The sequence below is a fragment of the Drosophila takahashii genome, chromosome 3L, assembly GCF_030179915.1.
Source record: "Drosophila takahashii strain IR98-3 E-12201 chromosome 3L, DtakHiC1v2, whole genome shotgun sequence".
Taxonomy (NCBI): Eukaryota; Metazoa; Arthropoda; class Insecta; order Diptera; family Drosophilidae; genus Drosophila; species Drosophila takahashii.
The window spans coordinates 10451962-10470972 of NC_091680.1; the positions used below are offsets into that span (position 1 = coordinate 10451962).

The window sequence follows — 19011 nt, forward strand, 5'->3', positions numbered from 1 at the left end:
GTCACCGTGATTTATGGTTGCATGTGAGATCCATCGGATTTTTTTAAATCGAAGGAAATCCCATCTCTAGTTTGAGAACACAAAGTTGCGAAGTTTTTTTAAAAATTGCGAAATTCTGAATAATGTCGCTTAAATTAAACGAGGCTCTCGGATTTTTGATAGAACAATTATCCAAAGACGACATGCCTGATCAGCAATTGCAGCAGGACGCCGCCGAAATATCCACGAAACTAAATGAGGAACTAAGTAATATTAACTCGATCTTCAAAGGCACAGTGGGTGACTGGAACCAGTCGTGTAAGTTACTATTTAATTATACCCTTTACCCGTAGAGGGTTAAAGGGTATATTGTATTCGTGCAAATGTATGTAACAGGTAGAAAGATGCGTTTCCGACTCTATACAGTATATATATTTTGATCAAGATCACTAGCCGAGTCGATCTAGCCATGTCCGTCTGTCTGCAAGCGTTCTCCCTTGTTTTGTTTTTAATTTGTTGTAATGTGATTTGTTATCTTTTTATATTTGTGTTATTATTATTTATGTCAACTTCACAGAGCATGCAAGTGATGGTTTACCGTTTCTTGTTCATCAAAAAGAAGATGAAGAAAGAGTGTAAGATTATCATCTCTTTAGTCAATACTCTTCTAAAGTAGTATGGTTTAGTTCGAGTTTTGTCATACCCTATAAACAGTTAGCATGTATTTTATGCATATATAAAATCCTTTTGGTCAAAAAAGAGATTTTTGTGTCGTTGACTGATTCTATCTGTTTCTACTCTACTTAGCTTTATACTATATATCTGAAGAACACTAAGGTAATAAATTGGAATCAATAGGGTTCTGGATGAAAGGGTAAACAAACTTCGTCTTTCAGAGCTAACTGTACTCTTCTTTTGTTCTTTCTGCTTGAGTTACATATGATTGGAAAAGTTTGTAGTTTGTGGACGGTCACAACAAAACGTAAGAGTTTATTTTGTTTCTCCAATTCCGTTTCTTTAAGGTTTTTTCTTACCCTACACCACGGGGGTGCCCGTTCTGTATATTAAAATGCCATTTGATATTGAAGCTCAGCTCGTTTCCTCTGAGGATCGTTGGTGCACTTTTAAACTAAAGACAACTGTACATCATCCATCTGTTCAAAATGGTTATTTAAACGGTGTAAGGCTGAACCAACTTTTTTTCATAGACTTGATGAAAGCTACCGATAGAATTTCTCAAGAAAAGTTGAAAAGTGGCAAAACCTATAAACTTCGCGTTGACTTCGAAAAGATTGAAGGCGTAACAATTTTTAACATCAAAGTCTTCGAATATAAACATGAAAGGGTGGAGAGAAGACCCGCTTACCTTTATAAGTTTTCGCTTTTCATTAATTTTGGAAAAAGTTCTGACGGTTATACAAGCAAAAGCAATTTCTTTGCCCGAGCAGATTCGAATGTTCTCAAAACACAAGGATTTGTGAAATCAAACATGTTGGGCAATGTAGAAAAATTGACGATCATCTTGAATGGATATTTACCGCCCCAAATTACAAAAATAATATATGGTCCCGTCGACTGGAGGCCAGTTAACAATTTAGATGATGCTCTGCTCTTGGTGAGTTTATTATTGACACTTTCCCACTTAAACTTACTAAAACTAATCTCAGGTCATAAAAAGAACTATTCCGTTCATGGAAAACCCCGAGCAACTGTCGAGTGCTTACGAAAAACTAATGCAATTTAAGCAATCGGACACCGTTTCAATGAAAGAGATAAGAGCTCTTTTTGGTTTGCATTAAATGTATCTCAAGAAAGAATATGGATACATATAAAAAAATACTTATTCGTAAGATATTCTTACTTTCATAATTAATTTTATAATTAATCTATTACTTCTACTTTTTTGAAGTTCCAATTTGGGTTTGAATACATGTATTTTTAAGTCAACTTAAAAGGGAAATATGTAGCATTTATCATTTTAAGTTTCCTACATTAAAAGAACGAAGAGAAGAGAAACGTATATTGTCATTTTAAAACAGAATGTAGTTTGAATAAAGTAATCATTTAAGGTTATATAAAAAATTTAAAATTAAGCAATTTTTAATTGAAAAATGGCTAGATACAGAAATGTTATGACTAAAAATTATAAACTATAATATCTATCACCTTTTAGTTGGGAATGTTCATATTACATACCTACTAATTGATTTAATTCCGTCAAAAGAAAATAAATTATTTTTTGAAAACCTATAGAGAGGGTCAAAACTTTTTGCACAAAGGTTAATTAATCTTCAAAGTAACTAAAAAAACACATGTTTAACAAACTATACTTTTAGGCTACCGGCTGAAAATGAAACACATGGATTTAACAAATGTTTTTGAAATTCGCATTGTTTAATTCGCTTAAAAAATATGTTAGCTTGTATTTAAATTCGAGCGAGCCGAACTTGTTTCGAAACTTGGCAAATGCTCCCCTGCGTTCATTTGGAGATTGGTGATGGGTTTACCCGGAAAGAAAATTTCCGTTAATTATTAAGTCATCGAAAGGTCGCCAAACAGAACCGCGACTCATTTCCATCCAGTTTTCAAATTTCCATATCTGAGAATAGACGTAAATTAATTAATCAGACACGCAGACAAATAAAGCTGTTCGCAGTTAATGGGATAACAAGCTAGAATTCGTTGGGGTCACCCGAGATTTCGATTTTTGGGCGTGCCTTTGTTTGCTCTTTATGGGCGCAAAGACCATAAATTAACGCCGTGAAAGAATCGATGGATGGATTGATTTATAACCCAAGCAGAACGGCCCCAAGGTTTTGTAGAAGTGGTCAGAAAACATTTGCGCGTTTCGGCAGAGCTTAGAACATCTAGCAACAACTTAGTCTAGGTCTTGAGTCTTAAGATATGAAAGTTAGTTGGGGATTAGTACATGCTATATGGTATGTTCAGCCTTCTTCTTGGACACTTGCATCCAAATCGATGTGGATGGTGGACAATGGACGATGGATAGGATCCTTTCGGGCGCCTCAGAAGAATTCGCGCTTCTTCAGCTTTCCGTCCTCGGTGTGTGTGCGAATGTATTCCAGGGATCGTAGGATGTAGTCGGGTGTGGGCGGCGGCTGCGGCAGATGACGGCCCACCACATGGAAGCCCAGTTCATCGGCTATGTAGCGCGTCTCGATGGGAACACCCTCGGGCGAGATGTAGCTGTATATTCCAATGGTTTCCAGCGGAGATCCCGCCGCCTGGACATCGATGCCATTGCTGGTCTTGAAGGCGTACTTGAAGACACCCTCGTCGTCGGAGGGCGAAACCCGAAAGTCGGTTATCTGGGCATCCTGCTCACCAGTCGCACCCACCAATCTCCGGATCCGGCGCACCCTCACCAGACGCCCATCCACTTGGGCCATCCAAGCGAGGGCCAGGAAAACCAGGCCAATTAGCTGAAACCAAAAGAGGTCGTCTTATCAGCCATTATCAAGATCACACAGAGCAGGTAAGAAACACAAATAAAGCTTGGAAAAATATCGAAATTTCGATATTTCATATTTTTGCCCTTGAAAACATCGATATAATAAAAACAATATTGTGAAAATATCGCAAATATTGATTTTTTTCAAGATCTAATCACAAATCAGGGCAAAATGCTTACAAAATATCGCATATTTCTCGGTCTTATCTCCGTTTATCTTATTTCGCACAGGCACTGAAACACAACAGGCAATCTTTGATTGATTTTGTAATATTTCCCGATCCGATGTAATCCGCTGCGGAATTTCGACGTCTGCGAGGTTCAAAGTTAGCCACCGTACTGCCAATCCGGGCAGCTGGTCTTTTCCGTTTTTATATGTGGTAAACAACGGGCCAAAACGTAAGCCACGAAAATCTAATAAGCATAACCAAATGCCAATAATCGTTGGCTCCGTCGTCTTCTGTAGCGCCTCTCCTCTGAGATAAATGCTGCTACCCTGCCCACCAATTCTAGCTCTCGATAGCAGGTCATATCGAATCGTCTTGACTATATAATTCATTTCCGTTTATCATGCTTGCTTATTCATATTTTATGATTTCATACATCAGAAGCTAATAAGAGATGCTACTAAAAAGTGCTAAGTAGCGCGAGTTCTTGAAGATGATCCGCTGCCAATTTTATTACGAAATTTATGATGGCAGAGTTTCCGAATTTGGTTTTACCATTGTTATTCGGTCGCATTCGACTCAGTTGAATTAATAATATACTAGTTTCGATTTGGGTTTATTGCATCTCTCTAATATCTAACTGTTTGGCCATAGTAAGATGTCTTGTTTTGCCTAAAATTTGTTTTATTTATACAAATGATTTCACATAGAGTAAACCGTTTGCTAAAAGTATATATTTTACACTTATCCATCGATGATAGAACGCGTACCACATGTGGTTCCAAACACGGAAGCATTTTGGCGCCCAGCATGATCACATAAAAAAATATTAATATAATTTTTAGAGCCTTTTCTTGTTTGGATGCAAATTATGATCGTAAAAATCACGGAAAATAGGCCATTAAAATTATAAGAAGTCAGTGGCGTGGAATTTGGATTAACAGAAGGCTTTTTAACGATTTTTGATTTGTTAATCTGGCTGAAGAAACTTAATTAACGGACAGTAACAGTTCCGTGTGGAGAATAATGGCGAATGTGTATAGGCTTACAGGTTCAAAAGCAGACTGATTCTTGTTTTCAATTGAGTCGTAGCAGCAAGTTCGTTGCCTGAGTCTTTTGTTTCTTGCTCCATTTGCAGGAGCGCAGCATAAATTATGATAATTTTGGAAGAACATTCAGCATAAACAGCCGTTGTTTATGCTGCCATTTACATATTGCCTGAATTAATGTTCTCAAATCTGTCAGATGCCCGAGGGGGTCACCCGCAGAGTCATCGTAGCAGCAACTATCTAATAGTTCACACACGACGAGAAGATGATTTCTTCTGCCAGTAGAAGGAGGAGAACTGGAAAAGGCAGTTCATTTGTAGTTTTCGATTTTTGGTTTTCGGTTTTCTAGTTTTTCGTGTTTGCGTTTCGCAACCGATTCTAAGGCTAAACTATTTGGCGTCGATTTGTGTTACTTAATTAATGTTGTTCGCGGAAAAAAAAAGATTTCAACTCGTTTGACTTGAAGATTTATGTCTGAAAATTAGCCGAAGATTATTTTCGCTTCATGCTTTCATCTGCGTCGAGTGCCCCTCTTTTGCTATGTAAATCCTCGAAGACACAGGCGTTGTTTCTTAATTAGCAAACACAGTGTTAAAGGCAAACAAACATAATGCACATATCATTAGGCAAACACACATGGATTCTGATTGATGGGCTGATTGATTCTCCGGACCGACACCTTGACGAGCGGCGACTTGTAAAGTTGGGGCTATGCAAATCAACGGGGTGCGGGGCTAAATCAGACAAGTCGTGCAAGGTCTAGGTCTGCATAGCTCCATATTCCACACAGTGGGTAGAAACAATAGGAAAAAGTAAATAAATTACTTATTTATTTATTTCTAAAAATAAAATACAAATTATTAAACAAAAATAAATTAAAAAATAAATGGCATACTGATTTAAATTTTTAATTTCAGCATTCTCTCATAAAGGATCTTTACTTTGAGGCATCTAAACAACCCGTTTCGAGCACTCGCCAAACAGAAGTTATTTGCTTGGCTAAATAACTCATTCAAACCGAAAAAAAAACCCCGAATCAACCATGATCAATGGCTGTGCAGTAGAAACCTTTAGCATTTCCAGTTTCGCCTTTAATCGCAAAACAGTTAATCGAATAATCAAAGTTGACGTATTGTATGCATATTTAGCACGCCTCATTAAATCAAATTAATATATTTGGTATTGGCTTTTTAGTTGCGAATCAATTTCAACCATGACCTTTTACAACCAAAAATAGAATCTAATTATAATAAATTAATAACTAAATGGCACAATTTGTCAGAGGCGGGATGTCCGCAAGTTGGACGATGTGAATCATCATATCATCTTAGTTGAACCAATGTGCATAACTTTCGATTTCTGATCGGTTTGCTATGCAGGCACACCTACAAATGGACCCCGAAAAATCCAAAACAACTTCATTGTCAGGCGATAATGGCCGGGCATTAGCACAAAATCAGTATAAATCAATTCCCGGTCTTCGAACTTGTATTTTTTTTTTTGGTGATAATGCGTCTGCTTTTTGGTTGCACCGATTCCCAGCTTATGATTTTTAGCTTCCTCGTTTGATGTATTTCGAGAACCGTTTCCAAAGAGAGCTCAAAGATTAGGCGGAGCTCGAAAGCTTCCTTTTCGGCCTCGTCAAATCTTTTTTGGCCAGTTTCAATTTAACTTTCGAGCGCAGCAGATCGCGTCGCATTAACTCTGCTGCCTTTATAACGGTTAAAACTCGGTTCGGTATCAGAATATCAGTAGTATATCAGGTTCAGAATCCACAACGTAAAAGCAAACATTTGAAACCAAATTTAATTAGGCGATGATGTCGTTTGGCAAGGTTTGTGCAATGTCTGTGTCTGTGTATTTGCTGCTCCATTAAACCTCCCCCTAAAATCCGATTCGATCAGCTTGCGGGGCTCCTGATCCTGGTCCACCTAAACCATTGTATCGGAAATACGGACAGGACCATCTACTACCGGAATACCCCGCCCGATCCCTTTGGTCACTACAACTTCGAGTTCCAGACCACCAATGGCATCACCACCAAGGGAGCCGGGAATGAAAATGGAGCCGTCGGCGTGGTTCAGTTCGTGTCCCTCGAGGGAATTCCCGTGACCTTCTCCTACGTGGCCGATGCGAATGGCTACCAGCCCACCGGAGATCTCATTCCGGCCATTCCGCTGCACGTCATCCGCCAATTGGAGTACATCCGCTCACATCCGCCGGTGGACGAGCGTCGGTCGAGGCGTTGGTAAAACTCTCGGGTATCCGAAAACAATTATATATCGTCGCTTTACAGTTGGGGAATATTTTTATTTCGTATTTATGTTTATTGTTTTTCCATGCAAATGGGACATACGAAAGAACAACAGCGCGCCAGCAGCAAAATCATGCCAAAATATATAGCAAGCCAATAAATATTGTAGAAATATAAATAAAGTACTAGACTTAATTGATCTGATCGTTCTGGAATTCCGGAAAGTTTACCTCTAGGAAAGAAGTTTATCCAATAAATAGCAAGTATAATTCGTTAAACATTTTGCAATTGCGAAACTGGAAAAAACGGTATCTTTCTGTATGGTAATATTTTATTAAGTTATGTAAATGGTTATTGTTCATTGTATCAATTGTAAACCCAATTTTCCACAGTGTAGAAACCGGCAACTATTACCAATGAAATATGCTAAGAATGTTTTTTAAAAACTAAAAGATTTATGGACTGCATAACTAATCGGAATCATGTTTTCTATGCTAATGACGAAAAAATCGACCCCACCAAAATGTCAGCTTTCATCAATTCACATTTGCTGTGGCTTCTTTGTTCTGATTTTATACAGATTTAATTTATAATTCTATTACCATTTTTTCGCAGTGTAGAAACCGGCAACTATTCTTATAACATACCTAAGAATGCTCTTTAAAAATAATGCTAGGATTTATGAACTGCATAAGTAGCCGAAATCATGTTTACCATGCTAATGACTCGGGAATTTAGCGCTCTAAAATGTCAGCTTTCATCAGTTCACTTCTGCTCTGGCTTTTTCGTTATAAAAATGTCATACCATTCCGATCCGATCCGATCCGATCTCCGACCTTGTCTTTAAGAACGACTTTCGCTTTTGCGGCAATCAACGAGAAGATTGCGCCTGTCGCCGCTCATTTGCATGTGGGCGCCTAATTAAGGCCGTTGCATAATATTGACCGACTCTTCAAGACCGACTTAATGTAACCAGACTAATAAACCAAATTGAGTTGACACCGTTTAATGTCACCGAAACAAGTTGCTGATTGATGCGAGCCTAGCTTCAAATTAATCCCCCATTTGGTTCCGGCCTTGGGATACACAAATATCTTAAAGCGATTACCGCAGGCATCTCCAAAAAATCATCATCTTGTAAATGAATGAATGCTACCACCGCTGCATCCCAGCCACCAGTTAGTTCGTAGAATATCCCATTGAAAACATATTAAAATATGAATTATTCATGGCGGGTTCGTTTATCTGATCTTCCTCTCAACAGATCCATTAAGCTGCTCAATATGCATTAGATAAATGACAAACAACCCGCAGGCGAAACCAGGCAATTTGTACACGTCCTATTTTTGGATCCGAAACTATCAAATAAGCATTAGTTGTTCGATCTATCTGATCATGTTCGTCGTCCGAATTTATCTAGAAACTTTATCCACGTGCCAATCCGGTTGCAGTATTTTCGGTTGTTGCTTTCAGATTCTCAGCATTCGCTGATTTATGAATCGGAACGGGGCATAAGGCTTTAATGACTGTCTAAATTGCTTTTATGCCACCGCTGGGAGTTTAGCATCCAACTTAGTATTAAATCTTATTAATCAACTACCTGAACATTTAAATATCATACTAAACATCAATAGCCAAAAGGTGTTGGGCAATTAAGAACGAGTCGAAAGTTTAGCTATTAAATATGAATGTTTCGAAATTTTATCATTCATAACTGATTAGTCTACTTTTAAAGGTCAACGCCCCTATAGACCACAGACTTGAGAAATGAATGTTTGAATCGCTGCTGACAATGTGTAAACGTTGGGGTTACTGCCTGACTTATGAGCCATCTGTATTCATTGGAACAAAGTTGTTTAATTATCTTATCTGAATTGATTTACATGCATACCAAATTCCAGCGATCGCACACAAAGCTAAAAAAGAAACATGGAATCGATGTTCGTTTCTTTACAATAATATATTTCAAGTTGCTTGACATATATATACGTGTGTATTTCTGGGTGTGTTTGTGGGTTATTCAAAGTGGGTTACGGCTAACACACACCTAACGTTACAATTATACGGGGATCACGAGTTTTTAGGAAGCCGCATTAATTCTGAATTTAGTTGGACCGATCTTAATTTCCATCCCATTTTGTGTTTAAATCGATTTTATTTAGTGTAATTTTTGTGTTGGCGTGTAAATACATATTTTAAACATATTCCAAGTATCGCACATAAACTCTATGCTTACAGAATTTTTGTTGTCGCATTCATTTTGCTGTTTTGTCTATACTATAACTAAACCTAGACACGATTTTTTAGTTTTTTGAGGCGGCCAGAGCGATCCGGGTTGAGATCTCTGGCAGCCGAGTGCGAAACGGACCGAATGAACAATTTGATTGATTGAATTACGTTTATCTTCTGGCTCGTGAATAAGAAATCGTTAGTTTAGTTTACTGGAGTGTTTAATACATATACTAGATGTAAATATATATTGAACAGTTCATGTGTTCAGTGTTGTCTGTAATCTGTAAGGTTTGTTTTCGGTTTTGGGTGTGTGTCCGGTTGGTGTGTTGGTTGCAAAAGTCCTCCAGAGATCTTGAGCGCGCCCACAGCTAAAACCTGCAGGAGATTATAAAACTTTTAGTTTCGCTTATAAAGTTGGTGTTTCCTTTAACTCACCAGTCCTCTTCGCATGCCAGTATGGTGTAGTGGTCACGGCCCCGCCCCTAGGGCCAATCCTAGTCGGCCTTCGTCTCCGTGAACTCTTCGAGGGCAAAGAAGCTGCCGCCCGAGGCGCCGCCACTGCTGCTGGCCGTGCTGGTGGCCACGACGTTGGTGGTGGATGCCGTGGCGCTGGATGCCTCCGAAACTTGCACCCCCTCGCCTGCGGAGGCGGCAGCGGCCTCCTTGTCATCGGTACTGCCGGAGGCGTTGGCCGCCGCCGCCGCCTGCTGAGCGGCCTCCAAGACCTGCTGCTGCACCTGGACGATGGGCTGGCCATCTTCCGTGTACGAAACGGACACAGGGATGCGTGTGCCATCCTCGCTGATGACATGGGCGCCCTCCTCACCATCCTGGCCCTGCTGGATAATCAACTGACCCTCGGAGTTGAGGAGCGAGGCATCGATTAGCTGCTGCTCATTGTTGTCGCCATGGACGAGCACCATTTGGCCACTGCCGTCGGTCATCATCTGCAGGGTTTCGCCCTCGAGCCCATCGCCCGACTGCAGGACGCCCACGCTCTGCAGCAGCTGCTGGATCTGCTCGGGATCCTGAACAATTATCTGGTTGCCCTCGGCGTCGGTGAGGATGTGGTTGTCCAGCTGCAGGAGATGGCCGTTCTCGTTGACAATGAACTTTATCTGGCCGCCATCGACCTGCGCCTGCATGGCTTCGTCCAGCTCCATGGCCACGTGCTCGCCACCGGCAGCCTCGCCAGCTTCACCCTCGGCTCCTGTGCCGGCGGTGACCTCGCCTTCGCCAGATTCAGCGCCTTCTGCGCTAGCGGCAGCAGCCTCCGACTCGGTTGTGGGCGTATCGGTGGCCTCGCGCTTCGCCACGGCTTCTCCTTCGTCCGAGGGCTTCGGCTCCTCTGGCTCCTCCTTCGCCTTGCCGCTTTCCCCGGCCTTTGCCTTGGTTTTCTCTTGAGCTGCCTTACCAGTCGCCTTGGTTTCCTCTGCAGCCTCAGCTGCCTCGGCAGCGGCAGCTTCATTGTCATCATCCAAACTGGGCATGGAAACGGGAGCGGCATTGGACTTGCTGTCTGCGGAGGCCTCGCCGCTTTCTCCTTTGACTTCAACGCTGCCCTGCGACTGGGACTCGTCCTCGGCCTGATCGAGGTTAGGCATATCGATGCTAACGGAGACGGGAGCTGTGGCATTGGGCGAATCCTTTTGCGACTGATCGCCGTCCGGTTGCGGGATGGTTATGTTGAAGGTGATGCCTCCGCTGCCCTCCTGCGAGGTGATCACCATCTCGCCGCCTTTGCTGCCCGGCTTGCTAGCCTCGCCGCTCTCGTTCTTGTCGGAGTGCAGCTTCTCGAAGAGGCTCTCGATGTCGGCCTCGGCATTCTGCTCGCCGCCCTCGTCGCCAGTTTTTCCAGAGGCCTCTCCCGGCTCATCGCTCAGCAGCGCGGTGGCCGCCGAATTGAGGGCCGTGGCCCCGGCGGAGGCTCCCTTCTTGTCGCGCCTGTGGGTCTCCATGTGGTGGTTGTAGTACGTCTCCTGGATGAACGTAAGCGAGCAAATGCTGCACGAGAAGAAGCGTATGTTGTTCTCCGCCTCGGTGGTGGCGGCCACCACAGCAGCATTGGCCGAAGCAGGCACACTATCGCTCAGTGCCTCGTCGATGGTCTCCTGGAGCAGCTTCTGGGTGTTTAGATTCTGGCTAACCGGCTGCTTGGGCGAGACGGCCGCTGCGCTGGGATTCTGGTGCACTTCAAAGTGCTTGACGAGCAGCTCCCGCTTGGGGAAGGTCATCGAGCAAGTGCCGCACTTGAAGAAATTGGTCTGATGCTGCTTGGCGTGCACAGTGGCCGCTTCGCGCGTCTCGAAGCGCTGCGAGCACAGGCGGCACTTGAAGGGCTTGGGTTTACCGGCCGAATGCTTGCGCATATGCTCATCAAAGACGCCCTTGTCGGTGGACTTGAACTGGCAATGGTTGCATGTGTACAGCGAGGCACCCACCACATTCAGATTCTCGGTGGCGGCGGCAGCAGCGGCGGCCGCAGCGGCAGCCACCGGAGCAGCGGCTGCCGGTATGGTTGTGGTGCTGGTAACCAGCACATTGGTCGCATGATTCGTCTCCATGTGCTTGCGCAGACTCGTCTCGTTCACGAAATTAATGTGGCACATGGCACAGGTGTTGTCCATGGCGGTGTTGTGGTCGCGCACCATGTGCTGCTTCATGGCCCCGAAGTGCGGGAAGATCTTGCGGCAGGTCTTGCACTGGAAGGTCTGCTGCTTGCAGGTCTCGTAGTGCGTGTTGAACAGACGCATGTCGGAGGTCTTGTAGTCGCACGACGTGCACTTGTAGATCTTGGTGGCCTTGCGCTGGACCGTCTGGGTGCCCGGGACGCTGCTCTGTGCGGCTCCAGCGGCGATCTTGGTCTGGCCTACTATTTAAAAGGAGAAATAGCTATATTGAAGGCTTTGGAATGGCTTAAACTGAGAGCTAACCTGGTGTGCCCTGCAGGACCTTGCGCGGACGCAGCTCCCCACTGGGACTCTCCTCCAGCGAGCGATTGGCCGCTCCGGCGGCCATCTTCTGCATCTTGAGCGGCGGACTGCCGCCCTCCAGGCCCGCATCCTCGTTAATGGCATACTTCTTGTTCAGCAGACTGATCAGGTTCGTCTTCACCCGCTCCACATCGTTCTCCAGGCGGTCGTAGTAGTTCACGAGGTTGGTGCAGCGCGAGCACACGTAATCCTCGCCGCAGACGATTACGAGGAATCCCTCGCCCACCAGCTGGGCCAGCTTGTTGGGAAACTTGGTGGCCGTGTGGGTGGTGCACATCTCGGTTAGCGAAGTTTGCGGCTCGCAGCGATCGTCGCAGATGTAGCAACGCGTGGCCAGGCCGCCGATTCCCACGCTCCCAGCCTCCGCATCTCCTCCGCTGACCGCCTGCTGCTGCTGTTGGGCGGCGGATGAGACTCCGCCGGCGGAGGAGGCACCTCCTCCTCCGCCGCCGCCACCGGGAACCACTAGACGCGTCGTCTTGAGGATTCGCGGCTGACTGGGACCGGTCACAGTGACCGCTCCGCTACTCAGGAGATTGTTGAACTTGCGGTAGGTGGCCGGGTTCAGTTGGTTGTTCATCTCGTGGCCTTTCGCTGGCGGTTGAGGCTGAGCACGCCGTGGTTATCGTTTCCTTTTTAGCGGGCGCAACACGCGCAACTGCAAGCCGCTTGCTTTTAATTTCAATCGGCGATTACAAAACTGCAGTCTTTTGCACTGCGGCTGCTCGCGGGGGGCTCACTTTATTTCTATTCCGGATCTAGAGCTACAGCTTGGCCACACGCACACGAATCGCTCTTTTGGTCACCAGGGCACAACAATCGTCCTCCGCTTTTAATATTTTTTTGATTCTATTTGTCGCGGCGGCGTCACTTTGACTGTACTAAACACTCGGTGCTGTATTTTTTAGGGTTAAAAATGCAGCGGTTCTTCTCTAGCGCATATGGTCGTCTCGCTCTTTAGCACGCTCGTGGCCCTGGCACGGCGGCAGAGCATGGGCTAGTCGTCTCGCTCGCACGCCACGGAAATGGCGGCTGCTGGGGGGACTAGGCACGGTCAGACTGCGAAAAAATATGACAGCGTTGCCGTTTTGCATGATGGCAGAACAATTAACAGAAGTAATAACATAATTAAATAGTGTGCTGGGTTAAAAGAGTGCTTTATAAATCAGGAATATTTTTTGGCTTGCATTTATGTACAAGAAACTTTGTTTTGGTTGATAAAGAGTGACGTGTCTTGTGTGTCATGCAACGTCATACAGTTTGAAGTTTCCTTGACCACCAACAGAGGGCGCCGTTGCCCGCGCATTTTGAATGTTTGAAAATGCAAACCAAAAAATAACTCAAATACTTTAACCATGAGGTAAGCAGTAAATACTAGCATTTACGCCATGATAAAGGCCGACATCACTAATGTGTTAATACAGAAGGCCGATAAGATTTCAGCGCTCCAATTTTAGGCATTCGATTGGGTTCTCTCACACAAAGGCAGCCCAGTAAATACTTTCTTATCAGCAGCAGAGATAATATAATATTTATCATCACTAAAGCAGAACATAACTTACGGCCGATAAATGTTTCGGCCAAAACACAGTATTCAGTTAACGAACGAAACGAAAAGCGAGCGGATTTCCCCTCAGAATCGAGTGAAATTAAAATAAAAAATAAAAATAAAAGCCCCAGGGCAATTGGCTTTTTTTAAAAGACCCATTATCGCTGGGCTATCGGGAAATAAACGAGTTGCAAACCCGTCGCGAAATTCTATTGTCCGGCCCAATCGTTCAGTTGGCCAACGGACGTCGCGTACTGCAAAAGGCACTCAACCCGAAAGTTAGATCGATTTAAATCCCGCATCCGGGGCGTGAGAATATAGTGATATAAGCGAACTGCAACATGTATCCACCACCGCCTGCGACGAGAATCAAGCACTTTGGCTCCCTCAGAACGGCTGCAGTTTGGGCCGGAATTCTCGGAGTGGTAAGTCAACAGTTGGGAGTCACTGTCACAGTCACTGCCAATCGACCGCGACCCCATTCCATGCCCAATGATAAGAGATACGGACAGATATCGGGGGAGCTGACATTGGAAGCACTCACTCAAATTGGATGCCCTCTCTCCATCGGAAAGTCCACTACTCCACATGATCGCTTGATAATCGTAATATAATCATCATTGACTCATTTTCGGGACGTTTCCCAGACTGAAGAGGAATTGATAACCACAGTGCGATTGACGTGTGTAAACAACTGAAGGAACAAAAGATCTAGATAGGGGATTTTTTAGAAAAAAGGGAGTGATAAAAAGAAATGCATTTTGAAATCATTTCGATATGAGTCATTCTAGGCCTTTAGAAGGGATCTTCCAATTTAATAATTACATTAAAGAAAATATTACAATGTTCATAATTAACTAAAAACAATTTAACAACGAAAATCCTTCAAATACAAATTCAGAAAAATGTTCTATAATAATAATAAAATATATACAATCTTCTCCTAATTTTTTTTAATAATATCTGATATTAATACACATTTTCCTCTCCGCAGGCTCAGTCTATCATCTGGATGGGTCTGACCATTACAGCGATATGTGCCTTCAATTGTGTGCTTTACATTACGAATGACCTTAGTTATGGGACCATGGTCAAGACGGTCTTCTTCGATCTGTACTTCAAGGGCGGCTGCAAAATGAACCCCGCCGATTACCAGAACTACGACCAAACTATCCTGAATTCAGTGACGACCGTCTTCGATCCTACTCAAATTTTGATCTGGGATTCCGTATACCTCGGCGTTTCTGTCTGCTGGCTCATCGTCTCCATTGTGCTGCTACTGTGTGAGTAACTTAAGAACCGGAAATTAACTGCATACAATAGTTAAGATATCGCCAAGTTTTATGATTCACTCGGAGAAATCTAGGAATTTCTTTTATCGGGCAGCCAAAACTGGTGATAAAATCAAAAGTCCCTCGACTGCCACAAAGCCATAAAAGCCAAATAAACAAAATAAAATGATAAGTTTGCTTAAAACTTATATGATGGGTTGTATAATGAATTCATTGATGGTTATTCCCCACAATATTACTTTCTTTACATTTGCAGTAGGGTTAGCGTGGAGTTACTTGGTATTATTGGAGCCAAAAGACAATGGGATTATGAAGAAGAATTCCAAAGTAATTTAACTAACAGGTTTATTTACGATTTTTAAGATTTTTTTGTTTTAACGGATGGGTACTTTTCTCAATTGGAACTGCAAACTTTATCTTATCTTATATTTGACCATTTAAAATACATATTTTTAAAACATATTTTCACAATTTACAACTGATATTTACATATTTTTTATGTATTTGATATTTTCTGAAAAAAATAAAAACCTTATTATACTTGGTAAAATTTTTTAAAAATATATTTATTTTAGTAATTAGGTACCTAGTGCTTTTTAAATAATATTATTTAATGACTTAATTATAAGATTGATTGATGTATCGCCAATAAGTAAACCCATTTAAGTATCACATGTTTAGGGCGATATTATTTTCGTGACAGTCACTTAAACCGCCTGTGATGGATTATGCTGTTATTAATGAAATATTTTATACTCTACTATTTATTTTAGGGGTGCGCAAGGACAACGTGAAGCAGACCCTGACTGCCATATACACTTGGGCCTTTTTCGTGGCCGCCATCTGCTGCATGGACATTGCCTCCGGAGTGATCTTTGGCGTCGACTACGGACGCTTCCATGAGGCGGCTCTGAAGTATAATGCCAATAGTATTAATGCCGGTACCATCGATCCCATGGCTGCCACCTTGATGGCCGGCGGAGTGGCCGCCATTTCCATGATGATCATCTCCTTCAAGGGATTCGTTCTGTGGTTCATCAACTTCGGGCTGCTCGTGTATCTGCTCATGAGAGCCACTCGCATTGCCACCGATAAGGATGGTGTGGTAAGTGCTGGTCGGTAGTCGGCGGTGGGGGTCAGTGGGTGAGCTCATCGCCCACTTATGCTGGCTGGCGTTGTCTTCTTCGATTCCATAAATTTCCGCCACTGTCTGTGAAAATATTCGAGCAACGCAGAAAGTAAAATTCGACTACGACATGGCTAAACTTAGCATTTTGTCGCAATTAACTCAATGTGGTGGTGGTAACTGATAAGCTGCCTCGCAAAGGCGTTCGGTAATTGGCCTCAGGTTGCCCTGATAGCGGTTCTCTCGGATTTTTAGGCTCTTTCAATAAAAACCATAAAAATTATTATTAACTGGGCTCTAAGTGCGAGGGTTCTCTCTCAGGACAGTTCGCTTGAACTTAAATCTCAATCCTAAATCAAACTTAAACTTTTTTGAATTTCAAATAGTTAAATCAATAGTTAAAAATAATTAAATTTTTTCATGTAACAAATAAGAAATAATTTAAAATCAACAAATTTCTTATTAATTTTAATGTTTTGAATTTCATTAAACCCAAATGATTTATGCTATCTTGGGCATTCAAAATTTGGGTTTAATTATTAAATATAAGTAGTTATTGAAAATATTTATAATTAATGATTTTAAATAATATAGATATGCATTATACCCAAATTTTCAGGCTATCTTGGGCATACTTATAATTAATATTATAATTAATACCCTTTCTTTCACAGGATACTTTGTTCAATCCTCGCAAGGATTCCAATGATATTCTGACCACCCGGGCGCCGATTCGCGCCTACGAGGAAGAGAAGTAAGTATTAAAATATTTATGTTATATTACCAATCTAATTCCCAATCTTTATCGATAGGGTGGAGGTCCAGGCGTATAACAATGCCGCCTACGTTCCGGATAACCGCTCCATTGCGGAGACCATCGAGGTGAACGAAGGCGCCATTGTGCGGGCGGCGCACATGTCGATGGACTCGAATCTGATGGACCGCCGATTCCGGGACATCAACGCCTTCCAGCAATATCCGGCCCCCAATCCGCAGGCGAGTCGTCCGTTGCGCCAACAGTCGCAGGTTCCGGTGCAGGAGACCATTGTGGTGGCCACCTCGGGATTCCCCATGCCCGACTACTCGCCACAGCCCAGTCCGAATGGAATTCTGCGCCCCCACCAGTACTGAGTACTGAGTACTAAGCCCATTGGCGCCCCTCCGAAAAGCCCTCTTCCATATTATAATTCTCAAATAATCCCCCAAGTGACAGCTAAAGTTTAGTTCAAATTTTATCAGCGTGGACAATTGTTCTGCTTGGTTATTCTTATTTATTTGCATGTTTATAACAAAATAAGTGTACAGTTGTAAATAAATGAAACCGTTATAGTTATTTGCACCACCACTGGGATGGTATTTGTTTATATGGTAATTTTGATTATTTCATGGAGGTGATAAGGAGAGCGGGTCGCCGATTAAGACGGAAAACGGCCCCCAGCAACGATTTTATTGGGAAGAGATAACGAATACGGGATGAGAGTATCGGAAGGTAGCTTAAAAATGAGATGGTTACTCTATACTTTCGGGGGAATAAAGATCTGATTTTATTTTTAATTTTCCCAACATTCATTTTTATATAAAAAAAAATTATTTAAGGTATTTATTGCAGTGCTAGCTTTTTTTTATTTTAGTTTTGTTTAATTTTTAATAAAATGTGTTCTATTTGTTTTAAGAGAAGATAAATCATTTTAACTAGGACAGTTTAATTTCCATTTTTCAAATGACCCGCTCGATTGCAGGGTAGTGCGATAACGATTGTTATCGATAGGCAGGCGTTTTGGCGTTTTAAAGTGCCTTCTACGCCGTTTCCTTGGGTCAACAAAAGTTCACAAAATATTCTGATTTCTGATAAGCCGCCAATATTCGACTTTCATCTCGGGTGCCGGGCACTAAACGTAGCGTGTGTGTTTTGAATCCGATCATTTGTCACCGAATCACCCCCGGGAACGGTTGGAAAACTCACTTCGCCGGCAGTTGCCTTTTATTTGGACTGGGAAAATATGGTTTTCATCGCGAAATTCGCAAGGATTGGCCTGCTGGCCGCCCGCCAGCTGAGCGCCACGCCCCTAGCCGCCGTCCAGGGGCGCGCCTTCCACCTGACCAGCCTCCTCGACGCAGGTAATACCCAGTAATCCGCGCTGTTTATGCAATACCCACTGAATGTCAAACTGTAATCCCCGCCAGAACGTCGCTACACAAACAAACACGAGTGGGTGGAGCTGGTTTCCGGCAACAGCGCCATCGTGGGCATCTCCAGTTACGCCCAGGAGGCTCTCGGGGATGTGGTCTTTGCCCAGTTGCCGGAACCTGGCACGGAACTCAAGCAGGATGACGAATGTGGGGCTCTGGAGAGCGTGAAGGCGGCCAGCGAGGTGTATTCCCCCGTAACTGGCAAGGTGACGGAGAAGAACGCCCAGGTGGAGGACACACCGGCCCTGGTCAACAGTAGCTGCTATGAGAAGGGTAAGATCTTGGTTAAAACCCCCTATTCTTATCAGTATAATGACATATTTCCCCCTTTTACAGGCTGGCTCTTCAAGGTGGACCTCAAGAACCCCCAGGAACTCGATGCCCTCATGTCCGAGGAGCAGTACAAAACCTTCGTCAGCAGCAGCGGCGATCACTAGAGCGGCTAGCCTTTAAAACCAAACGATCTAGCATTTGTTATCAGCTTAAAACACTCATACCCGAAAATCACCAACCATACACACACGTTGTTGTAGCTCTGAACATTGTTACGAATAAGAATCAACAGTAAAGCCAAATATTATATATTTAAATTGGGCATCTTGACCTGCGGGTGGCAGACGCCGTCTGCTCCCCCATGGAAACCTTCTAGGCGATAAGAAATGAAGAGAAACGGGCAGAGAACGTTGCTACAAGATAACAACTCACTCA

The 19011-nt window shown here is 43.3% G+C and overlaps 6 protein-coding genes across 13 annotated transcripts; 4 read left to right on the forward strand and 2 right to left on the reverse strand.

The window, feature by feature from the left end:
• Nucleotides 1-6: 6 nt before the first annotated feature.
• On the forward strand, nucleotides 7-5730 carry LOC138913144 (uncharacterized). Of its 4 annotated transcripts, XR_011418758.1 has the most exons (4): nucleotides 25-297; nucleotides 1002-1159; nucleotides 1428-1594; nucleotides 1647-2013. XR_011418758.1 is itself a non-coding variant. In XM_070215686.1 (3 exons), exons 1-3 carry the CDS (start codon nucleotides 123-125, stop codon nucleotides 1776-1778), a joined length of 474 nt encoding a protein of 157 aa, XP_070071787.1. In that variant the 5' UTR covers nucleotides 32-122; the 3' UTR covers nucleotides 1779-2013. The 4 variants fall into 4 exon arrangements, 3 of the variants coding, with proteins under 3 accessions (XP_070071788.1, XP_070071787.1, XP_070071786.1); XM_070215686.1 differs by lacking the exon at nucleotides 1002-1159 and having other exon boundaries at nucleotides 32-297; XM_070215685.1 differs by having other exon boundaries at nucleotides 36-297; nucleotides 1002-1594.
• On the reverse strand, nucleotides 2353-3805 carry Cpr78Cb (Cuticular protein 78Cb). 3 transcript variants are annotated; one of them, XR_011418541.1, is made up of 3 exons: nucleotides 3632-3805; nucleotides 2949-3422; nucleotides 2353-2578 (listed from the first exon to the last, which is right to left on the reverse strand). XR_011418541.1 is itself a non-coding variant. In XM_017160234.3 (2 exons), exons 1-2 carry the CDS (start codon nucleotides 3641-3643, stop codon nucleotides 3006-3008), a joined length of 429 nt encoding a protein of 142 aa, XP_017015723.2. In that variant the 5' UTR covers nucleotides 3644-3805; the 3' UTR covers nucleotides 2353-3005. The 3 variants fall into 3 exon arrangements, 1 of the variants encoding a protein (XP_017015723.2); XR_011418540.1 differs by having other exon boundaries at nucleotides 2909-3422; XM_017160234.3 differs by having other exon boundaries at nucleotides 2353-3422.
• Nucleotides 5731-6362: 632 nt separating the features above from the next.
• On the forward strand, nucleotides 6363-7121 carry Cpr78Ca (Cuticular protein 78Ca). Its single transcript, XM_070215946.1, has 2 exons — nucleotides 6363-6501; nucleotides 6572-7121. The coding sequence occupies exons 1-2, from the start codon at nucleotides 6484-6486 to the stop codon at nucleotides 6917-6919; spliced, it is 366 nt and encodes a 121-aa protein (XP_070072047.1). The 5' UTR covers nucleotides 6363-6483; the 3' UTR covers nucleotides 6920-7121.
• Nucleotides 7122-8862: 1741 nt separating this feature from the next.
• Nucleotides 8863-13078, reverse strand: pzg (putzig). 2 transcript variants are annotated; one of them, XM_017160198.3, is made up of 3 exons: nucleotides 12087-13078; nucleotides 9589-12022; nucleotides 8863-9528 (listed from the first exon to the last, which is right to left on the reverse strand). In XM_017160198.3, exons 1-2 carry the CDS (start codon nucleotides 12724-12726, stop codon nucleotides 9648-9650), a joined length of 3015 nt encoding a protein of 1004 aa, XP_017015687.2. In that variant the 5' UTR covers nucleotides 12727-13078; the 3' UTR covers nucleotides 8863-9528; nucleotides 9589-9647. The 2 variants fall into 2 exon arrangements, with proteins under 2 accessions (XP_017015687.2, XP_017015686.2); XM_017160197.3 differs by having other exon boundaries at nucleotides 9589-12025; nucleotides 12087-13075.
• A 537-nt stretch (nucleotides 13079-13615) lies between these two features.
• LOC108069943 (uncharacterized) lies at nucleotides 13616-17442 on the forward strand. Of its 2 annotated transcripts, none has more exons than XM_017160220.3 (5): nucleotides 13616-14120; nucleotides 14690-14978; nucleotides 15761-16092; nucleotides 16788-16867; nucleotides 16926-17442. In XM_017160220.3, exons 1-5 carry the CDS (start codon nucleotides 14037-14039, stop codon nucleotides 17242-17244), a joined length of 1104 nt encoding a protein of 367 aa, XP_017015709.2. In that variant the 5' UTR covers nucleotides 13616-14036; the 3' UTR covers nucleotides 17245-17442. The 2 variants fall into 2 exon arrangements, with proteins under 2 accessions (XP_017015709.2, XP_017015710.2); XM_017160221.3 differs by lacking the exon at nucleotides 13616-14120 and adding an exon at nucleotides 14163-14377.
• A 503-nt stretch (nucleotides 17443-17945) lies between these two features.
• ppl (glycine cleavage system H protein, mitochondrial) lies at nucleotides 17946-18893 on the forward strand. The gene is made up of 3 exons (XM_017160233.3): nucleotides 17946-18231; nucleotides 18298-18576; nucleotides 18640-18893. The coding sequence occupies exons 1-3, from the start codon at nucleotides 18114-18116 to the stop codon at nucleotides 18738-18740; spliced, it is 498 nt and encodes a 165-aa protein (XP_017015722.2). The 5' UTR covers nucleotides 17946-18113; the 3' UTR covers nucleotides 18741-18893.
• The last annotated feature ends 118 nt before the right edge of the window (nucleotides 18894-19011 follow it).